Source organism: Elephas maximus, chromosome 10 (genome assembly GCF_024166365.1).
Source record: "Elephas maximus indicus isolate mEleMax1 chromosome 10, mEleMax1 primary haplotype, whole genome shotgun sequence".
In the NCBI taxonomy this organism is placed as follows: Eukaryota; Metazoa; Chordata; class Mammalia; order Proboscidea; family Elephantidae; genus Elephas; species Elephas maximus.
The window spans coordinates 104,935,149-104,962,067 of record NC_064828.1 but is presented as its reverse complement, the minus strand read 5'-3'; the positions used below and the strand labels follow the sequence as shown (position 1 = coordinate 104,962,067).

Sequence of the window (26,919 nt, the reverse complement as noted above, 5' to 3'; positions counted from 1 at the left end):
AGCCGTATTAACTGGTCTTCCTTGTAGGCATATGAGTATTATCCTATTACTTCAGGATAGATCTCAAAATATTCTCTTTTGACGATGAATGCAACACCATACCTCTTCAATTTGTCATTCCCGGCATAGTAAAAAAAAAAAATATGGTTTTCCAATTCAGAATGACCCATACCAGTCCATTTCAGCTCATTAATGCCTAGGATATTGATGTTTATGTGTTGCATTTCATTTTTGATGACATCCAATTTTCCTAGATTCATACTTCATACATCCCATGTTCCAATTATTAGTGGATACTTGCAGCTATTTCTTCTCATTTCAAGTCATGCCACATGAGCAAATGAAGGTCCAAAAGCTTGACTCCATCCACGTCATTAAAGTTGACTCTACTTTGAGGAAGCAGCTCTTCCCAGTCGTATTTTGAGTGGCTTCCAACCTGAGGGGCTCATCTTCTGGCAGCATATCAGACAAGGTTCTGCCGCTATTCATTAGATTTTCACTGGCTAATTTTTTCAGAAGTAGACCACCAGGTTCTTCCTCCTAGTCAGTCTTACTTTAGAAGCTCAGCTAAAACCTGTCCACCATGGGTGACCCTTCTGCAGTATTTGAAATAAGAGTAGCATAGCTTCCAGCATCACAGCAATATACAAGGCACCGCAGTAGGACAAACTGACAGACGCGTAGGGTATTCCATCTCTACTCTCTGCTTATTATTTATAATTCCTTTTAAAATTTTTTGGTGAATGCCCGAGAGTTTACAGTGTTGTTGTTATTGTTAGGTGCCGTTGAGTCTATTCCAACTCTTAGCAACCTGTAGACAACAGAACAAAACAGTGCCTTATCCTGTGCCATCCTCACAGTCCGTACTATGTTGGAGCGCATTGTTGCAGCCACTGGGTCAATCCATTTCATTGAGGGTTTTCCTCTTTTTCAGTGACCCTCTGCTTTACGAAGCATGATATCCTTCTCCAGGGACTGGTCCCTCCTGATAAGATGTCCAGAGTACATATGACAAAGTCTCACTGTCCTCGATCCCAAAGAGCATTCTTGCTGTACTTCTTCCAGGACAGATTTGTTCATTCTTCTGGCTAGCCATGATATATTCAAAATTCAGAAGCACTAATTTCTTCGGTCTTCCTTATTTATTGTCCAGCTTTCACATACGTATTAGATGATTGACAATACCATGGCTTGGGTCAGGTGCACCTTAGTCCTCAAAGTGACATCTTTGCCTTTCAACACTTTAAAGAGGTCCCCTGCAGCAGATTTGCCCAATGCAGTACTCAGTTTGATTTCTTGACTGCTGCTTCCGTGGTTTACCGTATACACCGTTAATTAATCATAGTCTTTCTTCAAAGAAAATCATCCTGCTTCAGCTATAGCGTAAGACCCTGTAACAGTATACTTCCAGTTCCTTCTTCTCTTCCTTTGTTCTGTTGTTGTCGTACGTTTTACACATGCTGTAAACCCGTAATACATTCCTTCTATTTCCGCTTTAGACGGTTGTCTTAGCCGTTTAGTGCTGCTATAGCAGAAATACCACAAGTGGATGGCTTTAACAAAGAGAAGTTTATTCTCTCACCGTCCAGTAGGCTAGAAGTCCGAATTCGGGGCACCAGCTCCAGGGCAAGGCTTTCTCTTTCTGTCGGCTCTGGAGGAAGGTCCTTGTCATCGCTCTTTCCTTGGTCTGGAAGCATCTCATCGCAGGAACCTCAGGTCCAAAGGACACGTGGTGCTCCTGGCGCTGCTTTCTTGGTGGTATGAGGTCCCCTGTCTCTCTGCTTGTTTCTTTCTTTTGTATCTCAAAGAGATTGGCTTAAGGCACTATCTAATCTTGCATATCTCATCAATATAACTGCCATTAATCCACCTCATTTCATTATAGTGATAGGATTTATAACGCATAGGGAAATCACATAAAATGGTGGACAATCACTGAATACTGGGACTCATGGCCCAGCTAAGTTGACAGGTATTTTGGGGGGACATAAGTCAATCCATGACAATGGTCAGTTATCTTTAAAAGACATTATAAGTAAGTTAAACATAAAAGACATATTTTAACCTTCTTTTTAACCATTTTAGGAATATTTTGTTTTCATTGAGGATCCAGTTTTCTGTTTAGTATTATGTTCCTGTCTCAAGAATGTACCTGACCATCTTTTTCTAGCACAGGCCTGCTAGTAATGAATTCTGTGCATGTGTACATGTGTGTTTTGTCAGAAAAAGCCTTTGTACTTGAAAGGCGTATTTGCTAGGTTAAGAATTCTCACTTTTTTATTTTCCTTTGAGCATTTTAAAGCTGTTACTCCATTGTCTTCCAGCTTGCACAGTTTCTGATGAAAAGTCTGTTATATATAATTTGTTCTTCAGTGTATAATGTGCCCTTTTTTCTCTATGGGTGCCTTCAAGAATTTCACTGCATGTTTGATTCTCAGCACTTTGATATGATGTGTCTAGGTGGATGGTGTTGTTTTAACCTTTTTTTTGGTGCTGTTTTAAGCTTCTAAGATCTGTGGTTTGATAGGTTCCATTGCGTTTATAGAAGATTCTTAGCCATTATCTCTTCAAATATCTCTTCTGCCCTCTTCTCTTTTCCTCTGGGTTTCCAGTTACAGATGTTAGACCATTTGATACTGTCCTACGGCTCTTAGAGGGTACTTTGTCCTGTTTCTTTGTTTTGTTTTCACTCTTTTTTCTCTTCATGTTATGATATGGATAATTTCCGTTTATCTATATTCAGATTCACTGATTTCTTTCCCTTGGCTGTGTTGAATCTGCCGATAAGCCCATCAAAGGCACGCGTCATCTCTGTTACTGTGTATTTTATTGCTAGCAATTTCATTTGATTCTTTCTTACAGTTTCTGATATTTCCTGTCTTTTCATTGTTCATCCATGTTGTCCTTGTCTTTGTAGCCTTTAACGTATTATCCATAGTTTTAAATTTTCTGTGTGATAATTCCAGCATCTGGTTTATATCTGAGTCTGGTTCTGTTTATTGCTTTGTTTCTTGACAGTGTGTTATTTTTCTTGCTATCTTGTAATTTTTATTGAAGACCAGCCATCGGATGTAGGACAGTAGAGAATGAGGTGTAAATAGTATATGTATCTGTAAACGGTAATGCCTTTTCATTAGGCAGGCCTTTATTATGGGAGTCAATCTATCAAATTAGAAGTTGACCTCGGCTTGGGCCTTGTTGTTGCTATGATTACCCTCAGTGTATGACCAGTTTCAGATTCCTCTAGTCTAACCTTTGGTTCGTGAGGGCAGCTGGGTTTCTCCCTCCTTTCCCTAGGCAGCCAAACTTTGCCCTATATGTTTGCAAGTCTAACGTGGGAGAGAGATTCTCGACCTTCCGCCAGCAGTGTTATTAGCTGTCGTCGAGTTGGCCCCCAGCTCATGGTGACCACCTACACAATGGAACCAGATACTACCTGGTCTTGTGCCATCCCCATGATCAGTTGCAGATTGGACCATTGCAATCCACAGGGTTTTCATTGCCTGATTTTTGGAAATAGATCATCAGGCCTTTCCTTCTAGTCCATGTCAGTCTGGAAGCTCTGCTGAAACCTGTTCAGCATTGTAGCAGCATGCAGCCCGCCACTGACAGACTGGTGGTGGCTACACATGAGGCGCATTGGCTGGGAATCAAGCCTGAGTCTCCTGCTTGGAGGCGAGAATTCACCCACTATGGGAGACCTTTAATGTTCTGGGTCCAGGATGATTCCAGGAGCAGAGATGTTTTCTTTTCCCCTTCCCCCAGCACAAAGGGTCTTCACTTGCACCAAGAGGTGACAGTGTTTGTTGCCTCTGCACCTCCAGGGGCCTGTCTGGCCTTAGAGGGGCCTATCTGTCCTTGGAGGAGGCTGTCTGTTCTTGGAAGGGCCTGTCTGACCTTGGAAGGGTCTGTTCGACCTTGGAGGGGCCTGTCTGAACTTGAGGGGGGCCTGGCTGTCCTTGGAGGGACCTGTCTGACCTTGGAAGGGTCTGTCTGACCTTGGAGAGCCTGTCCGTGCTTGGATTTTAGGCTGCTTAGGTGTCCTGTGACCTCAGCTCTCCAGTAGGTTTAGAAAAGTTCTGACTTAATAGTCTGTTCAGCTTGTTCTTGTAGGAGTGATGGCACTTTTCAGCTTCCTGCACCCCAGGGGGAAGCAGAACCTATGTAGCCTGTTTTAATTCTCTGCGTTGCACTTACCACCATCTGACGCTGTTTGTGTTCATTTCTTTGCTCATTTATTGTCTGTCTACCACACACAGGGGCTCTCTACCTCAAGACTGTAAACTCCATGAAGACAGGATTTGTTTTTTCTTTGCTTCCACATTACCAACCCCTGGAAGAGCACCTGGCATATCCAAAAACCAAACCCACTGCCATCAAGTCAATTCCAGCTCATCACACCTAGCATATAATAGATGCTAAAAAAAGCCTTTTGTAAATGAATGGATATGAGCTAAAGAGTGTCCAGCCTTACAGTTGTTCATAATTTAAGCTTTAGCAGAAGCTTTTCACTTTTATCTCAGGTTATTTTGCTCTTAAATGTCAAAGTGGAACTCTAAAGGATTCATTCTCAAATGCCCTTTAACATCCAGAATCCTGGCCTGGGAGGGGCAAGCCCTGTGTCTTGAGGGAGTCAGAGGCAGCACAGAGTCTGGCAGGTGGGAGACTGACGTGAGTGATTCTGTGTCACCCCATCCTGACACCCAGGTTCCTCCGACCAGCTCCACGGCAGGTCCGAGAGCTTCAGCAGCGAAGACCTGATCCCCAGCAGGGACACAGCCACCCCCCACGAGGCCGGCACCCCAGGACGCCCCACCCTCTGCCGCCATGAGTACCCTCCACCCCGGAATGGGCCACTCCCGCAGGAGGGTGTCCAGAAGAGGGGTGCCACCCAGCCACCCACTGGAGGGCGGCCCCGCTCTGCCTCTCCAAGCAGCGAGATGGTCACCCTGGAGGAGTTTCTGGAGGAGAGCAACCGCAGCTCCCCGACCCATGTGAGTGCCCCCGGGTGCAGTGACGGGGTGTCTTTCCTCTCTCTGGCTCAGGGCTCTGCAGTAGCCTTGGCAGTAGAGCCGCAGAATGGGTTGGGTTGGGGGCAGGGTGGCAGGGCCCAGGTGCAGGGGTGGTGTGGTGTTAGGAGGATAGCCATTAGCCAGCAAGTCATCTAGGGCCAAGAGCCAGCCTCCAACCTCAGAGACTGCGTCTCACTGGTAAAGTGAGTGGGCAGAGCTCATGGCCACATGGAGGGGTGGATGGGGTGAGGCCAGTACCCCCAGTGGCAGGGTCAGGGCCTCCCACTTGGTGCTATGGAGGACCCCAGAGTGCCCACATAGGCGATGTTGCTCGGAGTCTCCCTCAGCAGAGGTTGGCAAGCTTTTTCTGTAAAGGGGCTGACAGTAAAAATAGCTTGGTGGGCTGTATAGTCTCTGTTGCAGCTACTCAGCTCTGCCATCATAGCAGCCACAGGCCATGCATCTGTGAAGGCTTGTAGCCATCATGATGGGGGGAGCCAGGCCCAGCTCATGGTTTGGGATGCAGACAGTGCTAAGGCTGGGATCAGACAGGCTTTGTGGAGAGCATCCTCCTACTATCTATCCAGGGGACTCTTCCCACTTACCCGCACGTACCTGACACATCAGCCGTCCTTCTCAATGCAGTGGCTTCCCTTCCCTAGAGAAGTGACGCTGGTACCCCAACCCATACCCCCTGTGCCTTGCTTCACTGCCAAAGTGTGAATGACACTGGGAGAGGGTGTCATGAGATGGGGCCCCATCACCTTGAATGGCCAGAAAGGGTGGTCCTTGAAAGTAGGTACTGAAGACGTGGATTTATGCAGGGAGGAGTCAGGTGGTGCAGAAACAGCTCTGGATTCAGCCTGCCCTGGGTTTTGATCCCAGATTGACCATGCTCTAGACGTGGGACCTGATTCTACCACCTCAGCCACCTTACCTATTAAAGGCTGTTTCAGTACTACCTTCAAACTATGTTTGCAAGGCTGTTTTGATAATTAAATGCACTTCTTTGTGATTGCATGTGTGGTTTCTAGAACGATGCCAGCATGTGGCGGTGTTGGAACCCACCAGCCACTCCTCAGGAGGAAGATGTAGCAGTCTGTTCTCAGAAAGATTATAGCCTTGGAAACCCTATGGGACAGTTGTGCTCTGTCCTACAGGGTCACTGAGTTGGAATCAACTCAACAGCAATGGGTGTGGGTTTGGTTTGTTTTGGTTTTCACTGAGCACCCTTGCTGGTGTAGCACAGCAGACTGCTTTCTGTTGGTGAGCATCCAGGTAGTCACACAGCCAGGAGATGTCTGCAGGTGCATCTGGCTCCTGAGCCACTGACCCGTCCTCCCGACTGAGCTCCCGACAAGCCTTTGTAGGCTAGGGGCTGACACATCAGCTGGCCATGAGTCACCCAGGAGCTCACTTCCCTTCCTTCTCTGCTGTGTTCATCAGCTCAGAGAGCTCTCCTTGGCCCTCCAGGCTGAGGTGCCAGCAGAGTCTGTAGTTACCCAATCAGGGCCCTCAGACCTCTGTTACAGAGCTCCATCTGTCCCCAGGGTGGTAGCAGGGGACCCAGCTCACTGGCCCAGAGACCATGGCCTTGGCGCCGGCTGCTGGCAGGGGGAGCAGTTCATCAGGGCAGCTGGTGGGCTGGGCTGTCGTGTGTAGTTCACTTGCCTGTGTGGCCTCACTGTTCTCACTTCCCAGCCTTCTGCCTTTCTGGCCCCACCCCACCCCGCTATCCCTCTCTGCCCCTTTTTGCAGATCAGGTTGGGTAAGGGTCCTGAGTATAGGTAGTTATGGCTTTTCAGGAGCTGGTCTTATTTCTCTGCCTGTTGGTGGCCTGAGGTACAGCCCTCGTGATGTTCTTGGGCACCTCGGAGGGACAAAGGGAGGAGGCCAGGCTCACACCAGCAGCTCTGCTTGGTGGGACATGAGAAACAGGTGGAGGCACATGGCCTTGGCCAGGCGTTCAGGACTGGCCTTTCTATAAAGGTGAACAGCTTGGACGAGGCATTTCCCTCTTGGGTCTGTTCATTATTTGTAAGGTTAGGGGGCTGCCCTGAGTGGTGTCTGGGGTTCTTTCCCTGATGACCTGTGTAGTGCTCCCCCCCCCATCCTGGTCAGGGACAGTGTGTGTATGTGGGGATGACTTGTAGGCCTCGGAGAAGCTGAGCAAGAGGGGCACACGGAGGACTCTGGGAGGTGGGCTACCTGAGTGCCTGCCTGGGTCTCAAGCCCACCCCTCCTTTCTCCCCCCCGTCTGTAGGACACTCCCAGTTCCCGGGATGAGCTGCTATGTGACTACTTCAGGAAGGCCAATGACCCCCCAACCATTGGCGGCCAGCCAGGATCTCTGGCCAGGAAAGACGGGGCCAAGATGCCTACCAGCTTTGTGGCCCCCACCATCAAGATGGCCATCAGCATCTCTGAGGGGAGGCTGCTGAAGCCCGGGCAGTATGTGAGGCCAAACTTCAGAGCAGCTGAGGCTGAAGCCCTGTCCAGTGCCTCTCCAAGGCAGGGCCAGCCACCCCAGAGCCTGTCTTTGGGCAGACCCCGGCAGGCCACAATGCCCCTGACTGCTCACACACCTGCCCACATACCTGCCAGCCGGAGTGCGTCCCTGAGCCGGGCCTTCAGCCTGGCCTCAGCTGACCTCCTGCGGGCCAGCGGGCCAGAGGCCTGCAAACAAGAATGCCCTCAGAAACCAGGGGGCCCAGAGGCCTTGGCGAGCAGAGAGGCAGGCAGCCACCCCCTGCAAAGCCCCACACCCCCTGGCACCCATGGCCTGGCCCAGGAGCGCACCCTGCTTGTGGGAAAGGCTGGCAGCTCTTGTCAGGGCCCAGCCCCCCGCAGCCGGCCTCTGGACGTGAGGCGCTTCTCGCTGGCCCCCCCAAAGGAGGAAAGGCTGGCCCCACTGCAGCAGTCAGCCACAGCCTCGGCCATTGCAACTGGCAGTGGTGGCAGCAGCACCCAGTTCCAGCACTTCTCACCTGCAGCAGCCCCAGCTGCCAGGACTAAGCCCAAAACACCCCCACACTCAGGGGAAGTGGCCACCATCACCCCTGTCCAGGCAGGGCTTAGCCTTTCAGAGGGGGATGGGCTCCCAGCACAGGGCTACATCGAAGGGCCCCCTGCCAAGAGCCCAGGGTGGTCTCCCGACTTGGCTCCCCATCCTGGCCGGGGCCCAGAGGACTTCAGCCGAGGGGGCAGCTCCAGGAGCACACCGGCGTCCCCAGAGCCGGGCGGGGACCAGCAGACGGTGTGGTATGAGTATGGCTGTGTGTGACTTGACTCGCCTTCGGGACCAGCAGCTCCCAACCTTAGGACGACCGAATGCACACCATCTGATCCTACTGGCTCTTTTTTCTCTTTGCCTGTGGTGCCGTGAAAGGGTTTAGAATGGGGAAAGGGGCTTTCACACATTTCTCCTGTTCATCTTTTTAATGAAAACACTGTGCCAAGCCCGAAGAGGATTGCACTCCTAGATGTACAGCATGGCTTCCGTATCTCTGGCTCCAAGGAACTGATCCTTTTTGAACAAATCCACATCCCTATCAGGACCATAGAATACAGTGATGACACTGACTTTACCCTACAGCAGACACTAGGCTAACATGCCCGAGAGAACACTCATTTGCAACTTGCTGACCTCCAGTAAAGCATGCACACATATGTGCGTGTGCACACACACACACAAGCCACAAGGCTGAGCCCTAGTGGGTCTGGAAACTCCCCTCTCTCTCCGCCTCCCAAAAGCCACTCGATCCCAGCAGAAAACCCAAACAGACCCAACTACAAAGATCTCCAGAGCCTGGGGCAGACCCCAGAGTTGGGCTTGCTTTTAAAAGCAGAGTTGTGCATTCTCATTCCTGGGACCCCAAGCACTTGCAGGCAGGTAGAGGGTGGGGTGGTTTGGGGTCCCCCCACCAGTGGCTCCTGTGCTCTACAAGACAGGCTTGGGGGCTACACAGGGACCTACCTTCTCAGGTTTCCCTGCTCACTTTTCTGTAAACACTGGACTTGCTAGGGATGGGGCAGAGAAGCCCCCGGCCTGCTCCCTGGCAGTGTACATAGTGTACAGAGAGGAAGCATGTCCAGGGGGTGCATGTTGGATCTGAAACATGGGCTGCAGCACCACTCTGTCCCCTTGTCTCAGAAAGGATATTGATTTATTATTCCTGAATAATTTTGGGGGTAGAAACCAAATTTCTTTTAATATATTACATACATACACACACCCACACACTCATGTGAAATATATACTTTGGGGGGGATCTATTTATGTTCCATTCAGAGTCATTCTTTTCTACCAGGAATCTTATCTGCTGCTTTGTGTATATGGTCAGATTCCTGGCAAATTTTGTCTTTTTAGTAAAGGTGCTTTTCTTGGGATGAACTAAGCCCATTGACTTTTTTTTAATGTTAACAAGGTCAGTTTTAGGAGTGCTTTGGGTTGTGTCTTGAATAGCCATCAGTTTATGGAACACAAGGACCTGATTGTAATAAAATGAAACGAAATAGAAGCTGAGTCCTTGTCTTCCTCACTGCATGTTATTAGCAGTGTTAAATAGGCTGATTGGGAGTTTCTGGGGATCTCTGCTTCAGCACCCCAAAGCATCTTCCTGGGCTGTCAGAACCCACGGCTTGCTTTGCCAATAGGTTATATGAAGCTGTTATACAACCAGCCAGAGACATGCGAAGAACAAAGATGTCCTGTTTATTATACAACAGCTTTTTTCCAGAGTTGCATCCACTTTTAACTGATAAAAATTGAATCCCATATTGAGGAGGTGGGGCCAACATGGCGCTATAGACAAATAGTGTGCCGTCCCTTTGCATCAAAAACCCAAAAAACTAATACACAAATGTCAGTCCTGAAACCCTAAGTGTCAAATGAAGGGATAAAGAACTCGATCAAACACTGAATGGGATCAGCATCAGCCAGATACCAACCTAGGTAATGAACTCTCAAGGATAAAACAAAACTAAAAGATTTGCAATAGGGAACCAGAGACATCAATCTGTAAATGACGTCAGAACAATAAAAAATACAGGTGTAGATCTTCCAAATGGAGAGGAAGTCAAGGTGATATCAAGTAATAAAAGACTGGTTTAAACTTAGGAAGCTGGGGTAAACTTCAAGATAACCACAAAGAAAGTTAACAAACCTACTCATCAAATAAAAACAATCTAAGTAAACAGAATCTACAAAAATGAAAGAAAAAACCCACAAAAGACATTCAGCACAGGACAGTAAGAGGAACAAAGAAAATGTCATTCCCACAAAACTACAAAATGACAGCAATAAACTCACACCTATCAATAATCGCGCTGAATGTAAATGGCTTGAATGTACGCATAAAGAGAGTGACAGAATGGATAAACAGAACCCATCAATATGCTGTCTACAAAGAGACACCTTAGAAACAAAGACAAATATTAAAAATCAAATGATGGAAAAAAAAAAAAAAACCAAAAAAGCAGGAGTGGCAATACTAATCTCGGGTAAAATAGACTTTAAGAGAAGATAACACTGTAAGAGACAAGGAAGGACACTAATGATTAACAGTTCACTATGAGGACATAACCATAATAAATATGCACCCAATGACCGGGCTCCAAAATAAGTAAACTCTTAACAGCACTGAAAAGAGAAACTGACAGTTCCATGTTGACATTAGGAGACTTCAACATACCATTTGGTAAAGGACAGAACATTTAGAAAATCAACAAAGATACAGAAGACCTAAAGGCCACAATCAACCAACTTGACTTTGTAGACACACATAGAACAATTCCACCAAACAGCAGCAAAGTATACATTGTTTTCCAGTGCACATGGAACATTCTCCAGAATAGAGATCTTAGGCCCCAAAGCAACCCTCAACAAAATCCAAAACATTGAGATAATACAAAGCATCTTCTCTGATCACGACACCATAAAAGTAGAAACTAACAGGAATAGCAAGGAAAAAAATACATGGAAACTGAATAACACCTTGCTTAAAAACCACTGGGTAATATAAATTAAAGATAGAATTTTTTTAATTTCTAGAATCAAATGAGAATGAAAATACATTATGCCAAAACCTTTGGGACACAGCAAAGGCAGTACTCAGAGGTCAATTTATAACAATGGATACACACACCAAAAAAGAAGGGACAAAATCAAAATGTTAGCTACACAACTCGAACAAAGAGAATAGCAAAAGCCCACAGCCACCAAAAGAAAAAGAACAGAAATAAAAAGCAAAAACAGTAGTATCGACAAAACCAAAAGTTGGCTATTTGAAAGGATCACAAAATCAAGTAACCATTGGCCAAATTGACAAAAGCAGAGGAAGCAAATAAATGAAATGGTGGACATTACAACAGACCTAACTGAAACAAAAAGTATCATAACAGAGTGCTATGAAAAACTCCAACATTTTGTAAACCTAGAGGAAATGGACAAATACCTAGAAACTACCTACCTACCTAACACAAACTGAGGTAGAAAATCTGAACGGATCCATAACAAGAGAAGAGATTGAAAAGTTTAAAAAAAAAACCTCCCCCCAAAAGGCCCAGATGGCTTCACTGGAGAATTCTATCAAATATTCAGAGGAGAGCTCACACCAGTACTACTCAAAACTATTTCAGAACATAGAAAAAGAAGGGATACTTCTAAATTCATTCTATGAAGCCAGCATAACCCAGATACCAAAACCAGGCAAAGACACCACAAAAAAAGAAAATTACAGACCAATGTCTCATCAATATAAAAAAAATCCAAACCCATTGCTGTCGAGTCAATTCGGACTCATAGTGACAACTATAGGGCAGATTAGAACTGTTGCATAGAGTTTCCAAGGAGCACCTGGTGGATTTGAACTGCTGACCTTTATGGTTAGCAGCTGTAGCTCTTAACCACTACACCACCAGGGTTTCCTCATGAATAAAAAAAAAATAGAGATGCAAAAATTCTCAAAACAAAATTCTAGCCAATAGAATTCAGTATCATATTTTAAAAAAATACCAGTTAAGTGGGATTCATACCAGATATGCAAAGATGCTTCAACATTAGAAAATCAACATAACCCACTACATAAAAGACACGATTATCTCAACTGACACAGAAAAGGCATTTGATAAAGTCCAAAACCCATCCCTGATGTGAAAACTCTCAATAAAATAGGAATGCAAGGAGAATTCCTCAACATAATAAACGGTATCTATTTTTTTATTATACAAAACCAACAGCCAACATCATTTTTAATGGCAAGAGGCTGAAAACATTCCCCCTGAGAACAGGAACAAGAAAAGGATGCCCTTTGTCACCACTCTATTTAACATTGTGCTGGAAGTCCTAGCTAGAGCGATAAGGCAAGAAAAAAATAAAGGGCATCCAAATTGGTAAGGAGGAAGTAAAACTCACTACATTTGCAGATGATATGATACTATACATAGAAAACCGAATAGATGCCACAAGGAAGCTACCAGAACTAAGAGATATAGCAGAGTAGCAGGATACTAGATAAACATATAAAAATCAGTTGGATTTCTATACACCAATAAAGAGATCTGTGAAAAGGAAAACAATACCATTTATAATAGCCTCTAAAAAATACTGAGGAATGAATCTAACCAGGGATGTAAAAGACCTATACAAAAAAAAATTACAAAACACTATTGCAAGAAATCAAGTGAGACATACATAAATGGAAAAACATACCATGCTCATGGATAGGTAGGTACAATATTGTGAAAATGTCAATTCTACTCAAAGCAATCTACAAATACAATGCAATCCTAATCCAAATACCAACAGCATGCTTTAACGAGATGGAAGAACTAATCATTAACTTTATATGGAAAAGGATGAGGCCCCGGATAAGTAAAGCACTATTGAAGAAGAATAGGAGGATTTGCACTACCTGGCCTCAGAACCTACAGCTACGATAGTCAAAACAGCCTGGTACTGGTACAATGACAGACACATCAACCAGTGGAACAGAATTGAGAACTCAGATGTAAATCCATTCACCTACGGCCACCTGATCTTTGACAAGGGCCCAAAGTCCATCAAATGGAGGGAAAAATTCTTTTTTAACAAATGGTTCTGGCAAAACTGGATGTCCATCTGCAAAAAATGAAAGAGGAGCCATGCCTCACGCCATACACAAAAACTAATTCAAAGTGGACCAAAGTCCTAATTATAAAACCCAAAACAATAAAGGTCATTGAAAAAAAAATATGGTCAACACTAGAGACCCTAATACATGGCATAAACAGGATACCAACCATAACTAGCAATACGCCAACACCAGAAGATAAGCTAGATAACTGGGATGTTCTGAAAATTAAACACTCATCAAAAGACTTCACCAAAAGAGTAAAAAAAGAACCTATGTGGTGCCTAAAAGAGAACCTATAGACTGGGGAAAAAAAAATTTTGGCTATGACAAATCCAACAAAGGTCTAATCTCATTTAAAAATCTACAGGAAAATCCAGCACCTCTACAACAAAAAGACAAATAATCCAATTTAAAAATGGGCAAAGGATATGAACAGACACTTCAAAGAATTCAGGTGGCTAACAGACACATAAGGAAATGCTCTTAATCACTATCCATTAGAGAAATGTAAATCAAAACCACAATGAGACACCATCTCACCCCGACATTACTAGCATGAACCAAAAAAAAAAACTAACAAATATTGGAGAGGCTGTGGGGAGATTGGAACTCTTATACACTGCTTGTGGGAAGGCAAAATGGTACAACCATTTTGGAAAACAATATGGTGCTTCCTTAGAAACCTAGAAATAGAAATACCATATGATCCAGCAATCCCACTCCTAGGAATATAGAGAAGTAGGAGCCGTCACACAAATAGAGGTGCACACCCATGTTAATTGCAGCATCATTCACAATAGCAAAAAGATGGAAACCCTAAGTGCCTGTCAACAGACGATTGGGTAAACTGTGGTACATAACACACAATGGAATACTACGAAACAATAAACATGGATGAATCTTGAGGGCATTATGCCAAGTGAAATAAGTCAATCACAAAAGGACAAATGCTGTATGACAGCAGTATTATAAAAATTTATGAAAAGGTTTACACGCAGAAAGAAACAGTCTTTGGTGGTTACGAGGGAGTTGAGGCTTGGGGAGAGAAAAACAGTACCTAGACAACAGTTAAGTTGTAAATTTGATGAAGGGTAAGAGTACACAATACAGGGGAAGTCAGCACAACTTGACCAAGGTAAAGTCATAGAAGCTTCATAGACACATCCAAACTCCCTGAGGGACTGAATTACTGAGCTGAGGGCTGAGGATTATGGTCTCGGGACATCCAGCTCAAATGGCATAACATAATTTATAAGGAAAATGTTCTACATCCTACTTTGGTGAGTAGCGTCTGGGGTCTTAAAAGCCTGTGAGTGGTCATCTAAGATAATCCACTGGTCCCACTCTGTCTGGAGCAAGGGATAATGACGACAACCAAAGACACAAGGGAAAGATTAGTCCAAAGGACTAATGGACCACAACTACCACAGCCTCCACCAGGCTGAGTCCAGCACAACTAGATGGTGCTGGCTACCACCACTGACTGCTCTGACAGGATCACAAAAGAGGGCTCCAGACAGAGCTGGAGAAAAATGTAGAACAAAATTCTAACTCACACACAAAAAAAGGCCAGACTTAGTGGTCTGACAGAGACCAGAGAAACCCCAAGAGTATGGCCCCTGGACACAATTTTAACTCAGTACTGAAGTCACGCCTGAAGTTCACCCTTCAGCCAAAGCTTAGAACCATAAAACAATACATGTAGCCCAACCATGTATACAAAAGTAAATGGGCACACCAGCTCAGGGTCAAGGACAAGAAGGCAGTAGTGGACATGAAAACTGGATGAATGGAAATGGGAAACCCAAGGTTGAGAAGGAGAGGATGTTGACACATCGCAGGGTTGGCAACTGATGTCTCAAAACAATGTGTATTAATTGTCTAATGGGAAATGAATTTGCTCTGTAAACCTTCATCTAAAGCACCATTAAGAAAAACTTGAATCCCATTTTGATATAGCATAAGAGCTCAGCTTAAAGTGAACTTTTTTGATGTTCTCAAGGCCATTCAACTAGTAAGTGACAGGTCTAGAATTTGGACCTTAGGGGCCTCAGATCAGATGCTTAAGTTAGATAAATGGTTGATCGATTGATTGGTAACCAAAAATCAAACCAAACCCAGTGCCATCAAGTCGATTCCGACTTCTAGCAACCCTATGGGACAGAGTAGAACTGCCCCATAGAGTTTCCAAGGAGCACCTGGCAGATTCAAACTGCCGACCCTTTGGTTAGTACCCATAGCACTTAACCACTACGCCACCAGGGTTTCCAATAGATTGGTAGGTAGATAGATATTCCAAAACCAAAAACCAAACCCGTTGCGGTCGAGCTGATTCTGACTTACAGCAACCCGTAAGACAGAGTAGACCTGCCCCATAGGGTTTCCAAGGAGCAGCTGGTAGATTTGAACTGCCAACCTTTTGGTTAGCCACCAAGCTCTTAACCACTGTGCCACCAGGGCTTAGATAGATATCCATGTGTGCTTAAATCAGATAGATGATTGATAGGTGGGTATGCAAATAGACTGATAAATATCCATGTATATGTGAACTTTTAATGTTTTCCTATCCAGCTATTGCCTCAATGTCTCCTTCCTTTCTCATCTAACTTCTTGTAAGAGTCTCTTGCCTCCTTTCCCATTCTTCTCTGGGGTCCTGGAACATGTTGTACTACCTGGCCTCTCAATGGGAACTGCCCATCCATAGTGCTTTGAGCTAGATGAGCGGGGTTGCTTTGCAGTTTTCATCCTATGTGGCCTGCACAAGATTGAACACCTGGCTGGTCACTCCTGGAAAGCCAAAGCCTCTGCCTCATGGTTCTCTCTGGGACAGCTCTTCGGTACGCAGTCATCTGTCCCACAAACATTTATTGAAATCCTTCTGTGTCTTTGGTTCCACCTTGGACTGCTTAACTTCTCACCATAACGCCCCTTCATGGCCAACCCCATCCACCCCCCACATGGGCAACAACCTCCCCTCATGCTGACCACTCCCAGAGCTTCACCTTCAGCCTCCACTGCTCTCCTGAACTTCAGGCCTGAAAGAACTACCAACTGTCAGACCCACCTACGTGGACTGCAGGCTTCTTGCTTCCCAGGTGCCCTAGCTCAGCCAACTCACCATCTATCCTCCAGACACAGGAGCCAGAAACCTGAAAATCGGGCTTGACCTGTCCTCTCTCACCTCATACATTTCATAGATCACTCTGTACCTGAGAACTGTGTCTGGAATCTGGCCCCTCTTTGCCAGCTGTTCTCATCCTTGGTCACTCCTTCCAGCTCTGGGTGATGCTAGCTAGTCTCTCTGCCTTTGGTCCTTTGCCTGACCCTTCCCAGTCTGTCCTCTCAGCCCCACCTCTATGTCCTCTTTAGTCCACTACAGCTGGTTCTGGTCCCATGGGTCCAGCAGGAAAGCTCTTGCTAAGGTCACAGTGATCCCTATGTCACTAAGTCCAAAGAGAACTTCCGAGCCCTCATTGTCAACCTGGATGTGTGTTCATCTCAGTTGTCCACGCCTTTCTTTTCGAAACATTCTCTTTCCTTGGCCTCCCCACTGGCCACACCTCATCCCTTTGTAGACTCAACCCAGCCTATGTGGCTCACCTCAAGGTGTGCCCAAGCCCTCGTCTCACTCTCTCTCACCCTAGACAAGCTCATACACATCCACAATTTTAACTATAGTCTGTTTGCAGATGGCTCCAAATTTATATCCAGCATGTAGTGAACTGTCCTTAAGACACCTCAAACTCAGACTGTCCAACACTCAACTCACCATCCTCCCTCACCCAAAATGGGCCTCGGCCTTCCGCATCTCACCACATCTGACCCATTACACACCCAGAGGCTGTTTGCACTCCCCCTCGCTTATCTCTGTGTCCTATCCGTTACTCCATCCAACAGGTTCCCCCCAAACCTCGCTCACGTCCACAGCCAATCCAAGAAATGGTCCTGCCTGGGTAGTACCACAGAGCCTTGTGGCTGTGGCTGAGGAGAGCATCCCAGGTCATGCCCACCCCCCAAGGCCCAGGACTCACCCTCTCTGCATTCCTCTAGATGTGTGACCTGGGGTCTGGTGGTCTGTGAAACACCTGAGGGGCAGCTGGGTATTCATGCCTGCAGCTCAGGGGTGAAGTCTAGCAGGAGAGAGATTTGGGGTCTGGGACAAGAAGAGTTCATCCTAAGGAGAACAATAAAGTGAGAAAATAAGAAAGAACATAGGAAAAGCATTGGGAAGCTTCCAGCCAATGTTTAATATCCAGCCAAATGTTTAACAACCAGCTCTCCAGGAGGAAATTGTGTGTGTGTATTTGTATGTATGTATGTGTGTATATATGTATGTACACATATATACACACACGCACACACATATATAAACATATACACACATGCATATGTAACTGATATAAAGGATGTGTAACAATGTGAAACACCATGTGTCTGTCAGTCTGTTGTACTGTGGTGGCTTGCATGTTGCAGTGATGCTGGAAGCTATGCCACCAGTATTTCTAATACCAGCAGGGTCACCCCGGTGAACAGGTTTCGGTGGAGCTTCCAGACTAAGACAGACTAGGAAGAAGGACCCGGCAGTCTACTTCTGAAAAGCATTAGCCAGGGAAAACCTTATGAATAGCAGCGGAACACCGTCTGATATAGTGCTGGAAGATGAGCCCCCAGGTTGGAAGGCACTCAAAAGATGACTGGGGAAGAGCTGCTTCCTCAAAGTAGAGTCGACCTTAATGACGTGGATGGAGTAAAGTTTTCGGGACCTTCATTTGCTCGTGTGGTACGACTCAAAATGAGAAGAAACAGCTGCAAACATCCACTAATAATCGAAACCTGGAATATATGAAATGGGAATCTAGGAAAATTGGAAATCGTCAAAAATGAGATGGAATGGATAAACATCGATAGCCTAGGCATTAGCAAGCTGAAATGGACTGCTATTGGCCATTTTGAATCAGACAATTATATACGGCCTATCATGCTGGCAATGATAACTTGAAGAGGAATGGCGTTGCTTTCATCGTCAAAAAGAATATTTCAAGATGTATCCTGAAGTACAACGCTGTAAGTGATGGGATAATATCCATAAGCCTACTAGGAAGACCAGTTAATATGACTATTATTCAAATTTACGCACCAACCACTGAGGCAAAAGATGAAGAAACTGAAGATTTTTACCAACTTCTGCAGTCTGAAATTGATCAAACATGCAATCAGGATGCACTGATAATTACTGGTGATTGGAATGCAAAAGTTGGAAACAAAGAAAAAGGATTGATAGTTGGAAAATATGGCCTTGGTGATAGAAACAATGCCGGAGATCAAATGATAGAATTTTGCAAGACTGACAACTTCATTGCAAATACCTTTTTTCACCAACATAAATGGCCACTATACACCTGGACCTTGCCAGATGGAATACACAGAATCAAATCAACCACATCTGTGGCAAGCTCTCTATCAGTCAAACAAGGCCAGTGGCTGACTGAGGAATAGACAATCAATTGCTCATATGAAGGTTCAAGTTGAAACTGAAGAAAATTAGAACCAATTCACAAGAGCCAAAGTATGACCTCGAGTATATCCCACCTAAATTTAGAGACCATCTCAAGAATAGATTCTGATGCATTGAACACAATGACCAAAGACCAGACCAGTTGTGGAATGACATCAAGGACATCATACATGAAGAAAGGAAGAGGTCATTAAAAAGACAGGAAAGAAAGAAAAGACCTAAATGGATGTCAGAAGAGACTCTGAAACTTGCTCTTGAATGTTAAGTAGCTAAAGCAAAAGGAAGAAATGATGAAGTAAAAGAACTGAACAGAAGATTTCAAAGGGCGGCTTGAGAAGACAAAGTAAAGTATTATAATGACCTGTGCAAAGAGCTGGGGATAGAAACCAAAAGGGAAGAACATGCTTGTCATTTCTCAAGCTGAAAGAATTGAAGAAAAAATTCAAGCTTTGAGTTGCAATAGTGAAGAATTCTATGGGGAAAATATTAAACCATGCAGGAAGCATCCAGACAAGATGGGAGGAATATGCAGAGTTATTATGCCAAAAAGATTTGGTCAACGTTCAACCATTTCAAGAGGTAGCATATGATCAGGAACTGATGGTACTGAAGGAAGAAGTCCAAGCTGTAGTGGTGTTGGCTAAAAAAAAAAAAAGGCTCCAGGAATTGACAGAATATCAATTAAAATGTTTCAACAAACAGATGCAGTGCTAAAAGTGCTCACTCGTCTATGCCAAGAAATTTGGAGGACAGCTACCTGGCCAACCAACTGGAAGAGAGCCATATTTATGCCTATTCTCATGAGAGGTGATCCAACCAAATGTGGAAATTATTGAACAATATCATCAATGTCACACTCAAGTAAAATTTTGCTGAAGGTCATTCAAAAGCGGCTGCAACAGTATATTGACAGGGAACTGCCAGAAACTCAGGCCAGATTCCAAAGAGGACGTGGAACAAGGGATATCATTGCTGATGTCAGATGGATCCTGGATGAAAGCAGAAAACACCAGAAGGATGTTACCTGTGTTTTACTGACTATGCAAAGGCATTTGACCGTGTAGATCATAACAAATTATGGATAATATTTTGAAGATTGGGAATTCCCGAACACTTAATTGTGCTCACGGGGAACCTGTACGTAGATCAAGAGGCAGTTGTTCGGATAGGACAAGGGGATACTGCGTGGTCTAAAGTCAGGAAAGGTGTGTGTCAGAGTTGTATTGTTTCACCATACCTATTCAGTCTGTATGTTGAGCAAATAATCCAAGAAATTGGACTATATGAAGAAGAGCAGGGCATCAGGATTGGAGGAAGACTCATTAACAACCTGCGTTATGCAGATGACACAATCTTGCTTGCTGAAAGTGAAGAGGACTTGAAGCACGTACTGATGAAGATCAAAGACCACCGCTTTCAGTATGGATTGCACCTCAACATAAAGAAAACAAAAATCCTCACAGCTGGACCGATGAGCAACATCGTGATAAATGGAGAAAAGACTGAAGTTGTCAACGATTTCATTTTGCTTGGATCCGCAATCAACAGCCATGGAAGCAGCAGTCAAGAAATCAAAAGACACATTGCATTGGGCAACTCTGCTGCAAAGGACCTTTTTAAAGTGTTGAAAAGTAAGGATGTCACCTTGAAGACTAAGGTGCACCTGACCCAAGCCATGGCATTTTTAATTGCATCATATGCATGTGAAAGCTGGACAATGAATAAGGAAGACAGAAGAATTGACACCTTTGAATTGTGGTGTTGGTGAAGAATATTGAATATACCATGGACTGCCAAAAGAACGAACAAATCTGCCTTAGAAGTAGTACCTACCACAAGAATGCTCCTTAGAAGCAAGGATGGCGAGACTACGTCTTACATGTCGCCTGGAGGGATTAGTCCCTGGAGAAGGACATTATGCTTGGTAAAGTAGAGGGTCAGTGAAAAAGAGGAAGACCCTCAACGAGATGGATTGACACAGTGGTTGGTTGCATCAATGGGCTCAAGCATAACTATTCTGGGCATGGTGCAGAACTGGGCAGTGTTTCCTTCTGTTGTACATAGGGTTGCTATGAGTCAGAACCGACTCGATGGCACCTAACAACATAACAAAGAAGACCCATTCCCTGATGGGGTTATAACCACAGTATAGAAGGATTACATGCATTTGGGGGGAGGGGAATCACAATTCAATCCATAACAACTGTTTATTGTAAATCCATATAGCTGATTGATTCTTATAGAAAGCTTTCATTGATTTTTGCTGAACTGGTAGATCCCTAGCCAACCTATGGTTACAACTGACCACTGAGTGTGATTCAGACTTGAATGTTGGTTGATATTTTCTTTCCTGTTAGCAAGATGAAAGTGAAACCAGTAGTTACAGACGTGTGTTGGAACTTCACTCATTCGTCCATGATGTGACTGTCTTTGCTGAATCCAGTGCTGGCCAAATACCTCCCCAATTTTTTGTGCTATTTGCAGTGTAATGGCTACAGACATGATATACTTTTTTTTTTAGTTGAACTATAATTCACATACCATAATATTCACCCAACACAGACTTTTAAATTTAACCTGCACTATTAACATTTTCTTCATCACTTTCTGAATTGAGTCTAGAGACTCTAGACAATCAAAAAAACATAAATCAGCCCTCTTTTGTAGCATTTTCTGTTATCTGTGGAGTAAACACTCTCACCCTGGCCAACTTCAACATGACGTCACTAAACATGGAGTTGAAAAGATGTGCAGTAGCACGTCTTTGTGTAATGCCACCACCACACAGATACGAAACCAAAAACCACACCCATTGTTGTTGAGTCAATTCTGACTCCTAGTGACCCTATAGGGCAGATTAGGATTTGCCCACGGGATTTCCAGGGGTGTAAAGCTTTATAGAAGCAGATTACCCCATCTTTCTGCTGTGGAGCGGCTGGTGGGTTTGAACCATTCACCTTGGGGGTAGCAGCCGAGTTCTTAACCACTGAGCCACCAAGGCTCCTCATACAGATACGACAGGTATAAATGACCCCAAGAACATAGGTAATAGTAAAATAACTAGGGATTGATGAGTTTTGAGTATGTATTACCTTCAATTTTAAAAGAACTTATCTAATTGTAAGCTTAACATAATTTAACTTTTAATGATGGCTGCGTTTAACAACTAACTGGCTTGCAAAATTCCTGGAAATTCAACTACCGAGGGGCGGTCCTGGCTGGCAAATAGCACTGGCCGGCTCCAGCACACGCCTGGAAGCAGCACCTTTAGGGATGGGCTGAAGAGGAAGAGACAAAACAATTGAGACATGCAAAGAGACCCTGGGGGATGGAAGCTTTCCAGAGCTGACCATGCTGACTGGTGTTGGCATTTGTAGAGCACAAGCTGCAGTCTGTTTTCTTGGTTGTTTCTCACTCATGTCCGCCCTCCCAGTTGTGAGTGACCTAAGAGAGGGTGGCACCAGGGTGGGATAGAGATCAGAGCAGAATAACCCCAACCCCCCCCCCAAACTTAGCTGTTCCTAAACTCGGGCCCTGGAAAAGCCTGGATTTGGGAGCCCTGGTGTTCTTCCTGCGCTGAACACACCAAACGCAGAGAGACCACTTGGGCCTTGTCTGGAGGCTGGAAAACTGTTCCGGGCCTCTTGCCTCCCGGTCTTCCTCCATTTCCCCAGTGGGTAGAGATGAAAGAGTGGGCCAGTGGGATCTGACAGACTGCAGAGTGGACACACACTCACCTAGAGAGTGGAGGGCGTGATGTAAGGTGTGGCAGGTGCCTAGGGTGGGGTGGGGGTCATGGCAGGCCGCAGAAATTGCTTCCCTTTCCAAGCTGGGCTTGTTGACCAAGCCCACTGAGGTCAAGTTCAGTGGCACGCCGCAGTCTGAGAGCTGGCAGAGGGAAAAATCAGCCCACCTGCACCCCATCTCCCTTCGCCCAAACAGACACGAGGGGGTCAGGGATTAAGCCAGCCCTGCCCGCGGGAAGGAACACTGGCCCCTCTGGCCTCTCCACTGGGGAGCAGCGGCCGGAATGTATCTGCAGGGGGTCGCCCCTCCGGGCCACGGGGGGTGGCCGGCCTGCGCCCGTGCCAGAGCCGGTCTGGAGCAACCTGGTGGCCTGCGGGGCCCGCTGCCAGGTCCTCGGCTGCAGCTGAAGCCTCCGCCCGCCCCCTGCCCCCCGCCCCCCCACTCCGCGCAGAAGACAGGCGTCGCCACCGCGGCCCGAGGCCCGCCGGACCCGGCGCCCGCACGGCGAGCGGGAGGCGCCGACTCAGCCCTGGGCGGCCCGCCACGCCCCCGCCTCCGCCGCCGCCGCCGCGCACTCGGCCACCCGCGGGCGGGTCGACGCTGAGCCCGGGGAGACCGCGGCGCTGGGACCCGGACCGCAGAGCCGAGGGTGAGTGCTCCGAGGCGCTCCGGGCCCTGGCCGGGCAGCGGGCCCTCCGCCAGGGTGGGCAGAGCAGGGGGACAGGGGCCGCCAGGCCCGCCGGAGGGGGCCACCGATCTCCAGCAAAACCCGCTCCCGGCCGTCGCTTGCGGCGCAAAGTTCAAAATTCAGTCTCCGGAGAAAAGGGCTTTCAGGGAGGTGAAGGAGAGGAGCTGGAAAGGAAGGCCCCAGCCATTCTGGGACCTGCCACCCAAAGGGTGTGTCTCGAGGGTGCTACATGGGGGAACAGAAGGCCAGAGGGGGCGCCCTTGCCCAGGCTTCCTGTGGCGTAGGGGGCAGAGCTCAAAAGGCCAGCACTGCCCAGGCCCTAGGGACATGCCCTGATCCTCCCTAGTACAGCCAAGGCACAGGAAAAAAGAAATGGAGCCCTTCCTTGGAGAATCTCAGAGCCTGTCACACTGCCCTCTGACCCCAACTGTCACCCCCCCATCAGTATTGAGTGTGTGTTGGGGGTAGGGATGGTGGTGGTTGGTCTTGGTAGAAGTCCGGAATGAGATGGCCATCCCCATGGCTGAGGAGGACTCAGTGCCTCCTGTTCCTCCACTGAAGCCTAAGGGTCACCTCCACAGCAGAAGCTGGTTCTATTGCACTTAAACGTACAGGTGTGCGTCTGTCCCTGAGCATTCCATCCCTGGCAATGTGTATGCCAAGCGGACATTCAGTGGTATGGTCTGATGTGTTCTCCACACCTCCAGAGGACAAGGACTAGAGATGGTACCACATGTGCTGAGTAAATACTATGGAGTGACACAACTTGGCTCATCTTTCCAAGGGTACAGCTGCACTGAATCTCGGCAGCTGAATTAATTTCCTATTACTCCTGTAACAAATTACCTGCAGTGGTTTAAAACACCACAACCTTCTTATCTTACAGTTCTGGGGGTCGGAAGTGTGAAATAAGTCTCACTGGGCTAAAATCAAGGTGTCGGCATCAGGGCTGCGTACCTTCTGGAGGCTCTGGGGGAGAATCCATTTCCTTGCCTCTTCCGGCTTCTAGAGGCTGCCGGCATTCCTTAGCTCACAGCTCCCTTCTAGTGTCAAAGCCAGCAATGGCAGGTCGAGTCTTTTCCAAACTGCATTCCTCAGACACTCTCCCTCTTCTGCCTCCCCCTTTCACCCTTTCAATTCCATTGGGCTCAATCCAGGATAACAGCCCCAGCTCAAAATCCTTAACTTAACCGTATCTGCAAAGTCCCTTTTGCCAAGTAAGGTGACATATTCACAGGCCCCAGGGATTAGGACATGGACATCTCTGGGGGGCTATTATTCAGCTGACCACTGTAGCCAGCCTTTTGATTGCACCAGAGGACACTGGGGTTGGTGAAATTTTAATAACAGCTGACACTTAATGAGCACATACTCTGGGACAGGAACTGTTCCAAGGACTTTACACAACACTATGACGTAAATGCCATTGTCACCATCGTTTTACACATGAGGCACTGAAGAGTTAAATAGCTAGGCAGATGGCAGAACTGGGATTTGAACCCAGGGTAGTCTGGCTCCAGAGGGTGTAACCTCTAGGCTAGGCTGTCTCTCTGACATCATTATTGCCCCCCAAGATGCCAGCTGATGGCCTGGGAGCCCGTCAAGCACAGTCTGAAGCCCATCTCAGAGGAGAAGTTTCACAGAGCTTTCTATGTCAGACCCCTGTCTAGGCTGCAAATTCTTTGCCAGCCCTCTCTCATTTCATTTCTTTCCCATCGTCCTAACCTCCTGCACCCCATTAGAGGCACCTAAGCCATTAGCCGGGGGGTTGGAGGGGGAGCTTCCAATGATTCTCTTCAGGGGCTCCAGCCAGTTAAGTCTGGAAAAGTTCCTGGGTGCCACCCCCTTGCTGCAGAGTTGATTTTGACTCATAGCAACCCTACAGGACAGAGTAGAATTGCCTCACAGGGTTTCCAAGGCTGTAATCTTTACAGGAGCGGACTGCCACATCCTTCTCCCACGGAGTGGCTGGTGGGTTCGGACCATCAGCACTTCAGTTAGCAGCTGAGCACTTAACCACTGCACCACCAAGGCTCCTTCCCAGGTGCCAGATACCACTCAAATTCCTCCCTGTCCTCCCCCAGCATCCAAATACCAAAGTAGCATGAGCCCCATAGGAGGCAAACCTTATACAGCAAATTGAGGGAAAGTCGTCACCTCTCTCACCACTCAACTAGCTTGCCACCACCAAGATTCTGCACACCTGAACCAGAGGGGAACACACAGCCTTCTAGCAGGCGCTGGGTGAAGAAGGAGGGGGACTAACATTTATTGAGCACTCACTATAGGAAGGGTTCTTTCTAAGAGTTTTACACTTGTAAACTCCTATAATACAACAGCCCTGTGAGGCGCTATTATTATCCCCATTTTACAGATAAGGAAACTAAGGCACAGAGAAGTCATGTAACTTACCCAAGGTCACACAGCCCATCAAGTGGAGGAGCACAGATCTGAACCATTCTAAGCAGGAGAACCAAGTCAGAGGTTACACCCCAGCCTGGCCCACCCCAGTTTAGCCAGCACAGCCCCCTTTTGTGCCTTCCCAGCATAACCTCTCTCTTTACATCGGCCAGGCTGGGCTCCTGGTTTCTATGTCAACCAGATTGCTTGAGGGCACATTTATATTTGATTCTCATGCCCATCTTCCTTACTAACCCCATTTTAAGGAAAAAGAAACCGAGGCTCACAGAGGCTGCATAACTTGCCAGAGCTCTCACAGTCAGAGCACAACAGATTTAGGACTCAAACCCAAACTGGCTCAGCTTGAGCAAGCCTAGCCTGAAGGCCTCCTGCAGGAGTCTGCAGTCCAACCAGGGATATGGCATGGGTTCCCAGCCCTCCAGGTAGGTGTGCTCACGCTTCACCTGGACCTGAGCTGACTGCCTGCTGGCCTCAGAGTTTCCTGCCTTGGTGCATCCCCATTAGTCATAGTCTGAGAGCCTCGGGGATTATCTGAGTGGGAGCGGAAACAATTTTGCGGTGTTAATCAGGTCGTCTGATTAATCAGCTCAGGCCCCAAGCCTGCTGGAGTGCGGTTGATCCCAGAAAAGGTAATTCTCAGAAAAGCCAAGTTCTTGCTGCCTGAAGTCGTCCTGGGAGGTGCCTGCCTCAGCAATGGCGAGTATTTCTCAGAGTGAAAGTTGTCCACCTCTGCCCTTGGAAACTCACGGCGCCGGGAAGGACGGGCAGGGGATCGGCCGGAGGAGGCTTGGGGCTGCGCAGGGATACATGAGCTGCAGGGATACATGAGCTGGCACTGGAGCTGAGGAAGGAAGTGAGGAGTCACTGTGTTGTTTGGGGGATAAAGAGAGATTTTCTCTGAGGCAGGCCAGCTGTGCTAATTGGAAGAATGAACTGGAAAAGCAGTCAGGAGATAATCTCTGCGCATTCTTCAGTACCCGCACATTGTTCCATTCCTGTCAGTTTGCAGCCAGGGGCATTTCTGTATCAGATGGCGGCTCCGCAAGAGGCAGATGGCACACTCAGGAGGGGTAATAGAGTTTAACACAGGGCCAGTTGTCAAAGGCGTGGTTCAGGTTAAGGGAATCAACGTGGATGGTACAGCAGCCTGGGGCTAGCATCTCTGGGGAGCTGTGACTACCCCTAGACCTGCAGGGGAAAGGGAGAGTGCTAGGGGTGAACTTATGCTCCCCCCGCCCAAATATGTGTTGGAATCCTGACTCCTATACTTGTGGATATAATCCTGTTTGGAAATAAGATTTTCTTTGTCATGCTAGTTAGACCATACCCAGGTACCAAAACAAACAACCAAAAAAAACTAGTTGATTTCCACTCATAGCAACCCTATAAGACAGAGTAGAACTGCCGTATAGAGTTTCCAAG

At 46.7% G+C, this 26,919-nt stretch overlaps 2 protein-coding genes across 4 annotated transcripts in view; both read left to right on the top strand.

Annotated features, from left to right (window-relative positions):
- Positions 1-9,405, top strand: part of CCDC88C (coiled-coil domain containing 88C) — a 158,773-nt gene extending 149,368 nt beyond the window's left edge. For all 3 annotated transcript variants that reach the window (XM_049898419.1, XM_049898421.1, XM_049898420.1), the window contains 2 exons: positions 4,708-4,994; positions 7,276-9,405. In XM_049898419.1, the coding sequence (XP_049754376.1) occupies positions 4,708-4,994; positions 7,276-8,295 (1,307 nt within the window). In that variant the 3' untranslated portion in view covers positions 8,296-9,405. The remainder of the gene's footprint in view (positions 1-4,707; positions 4,995-7,275) is intronic.
- A 13,544-nt stretch (positions 9,406-22,949) lies between these two features.
- Positions 22,950-26,919, top strand: part of GPR68 (G protein-coupled receptor 68) — a 34,836-nt gene continuing 30,866 nt past the window's right edge. Inside the window, exon 1 of the mRNA XM_049898432.1 lies at positions 22,950-23,037. The gene's annotated coding sequence lies outside the window, so the exon portion shown is untranslated. The remainder of the gene's footprint in view (positions 23,038-26,919) is intronic.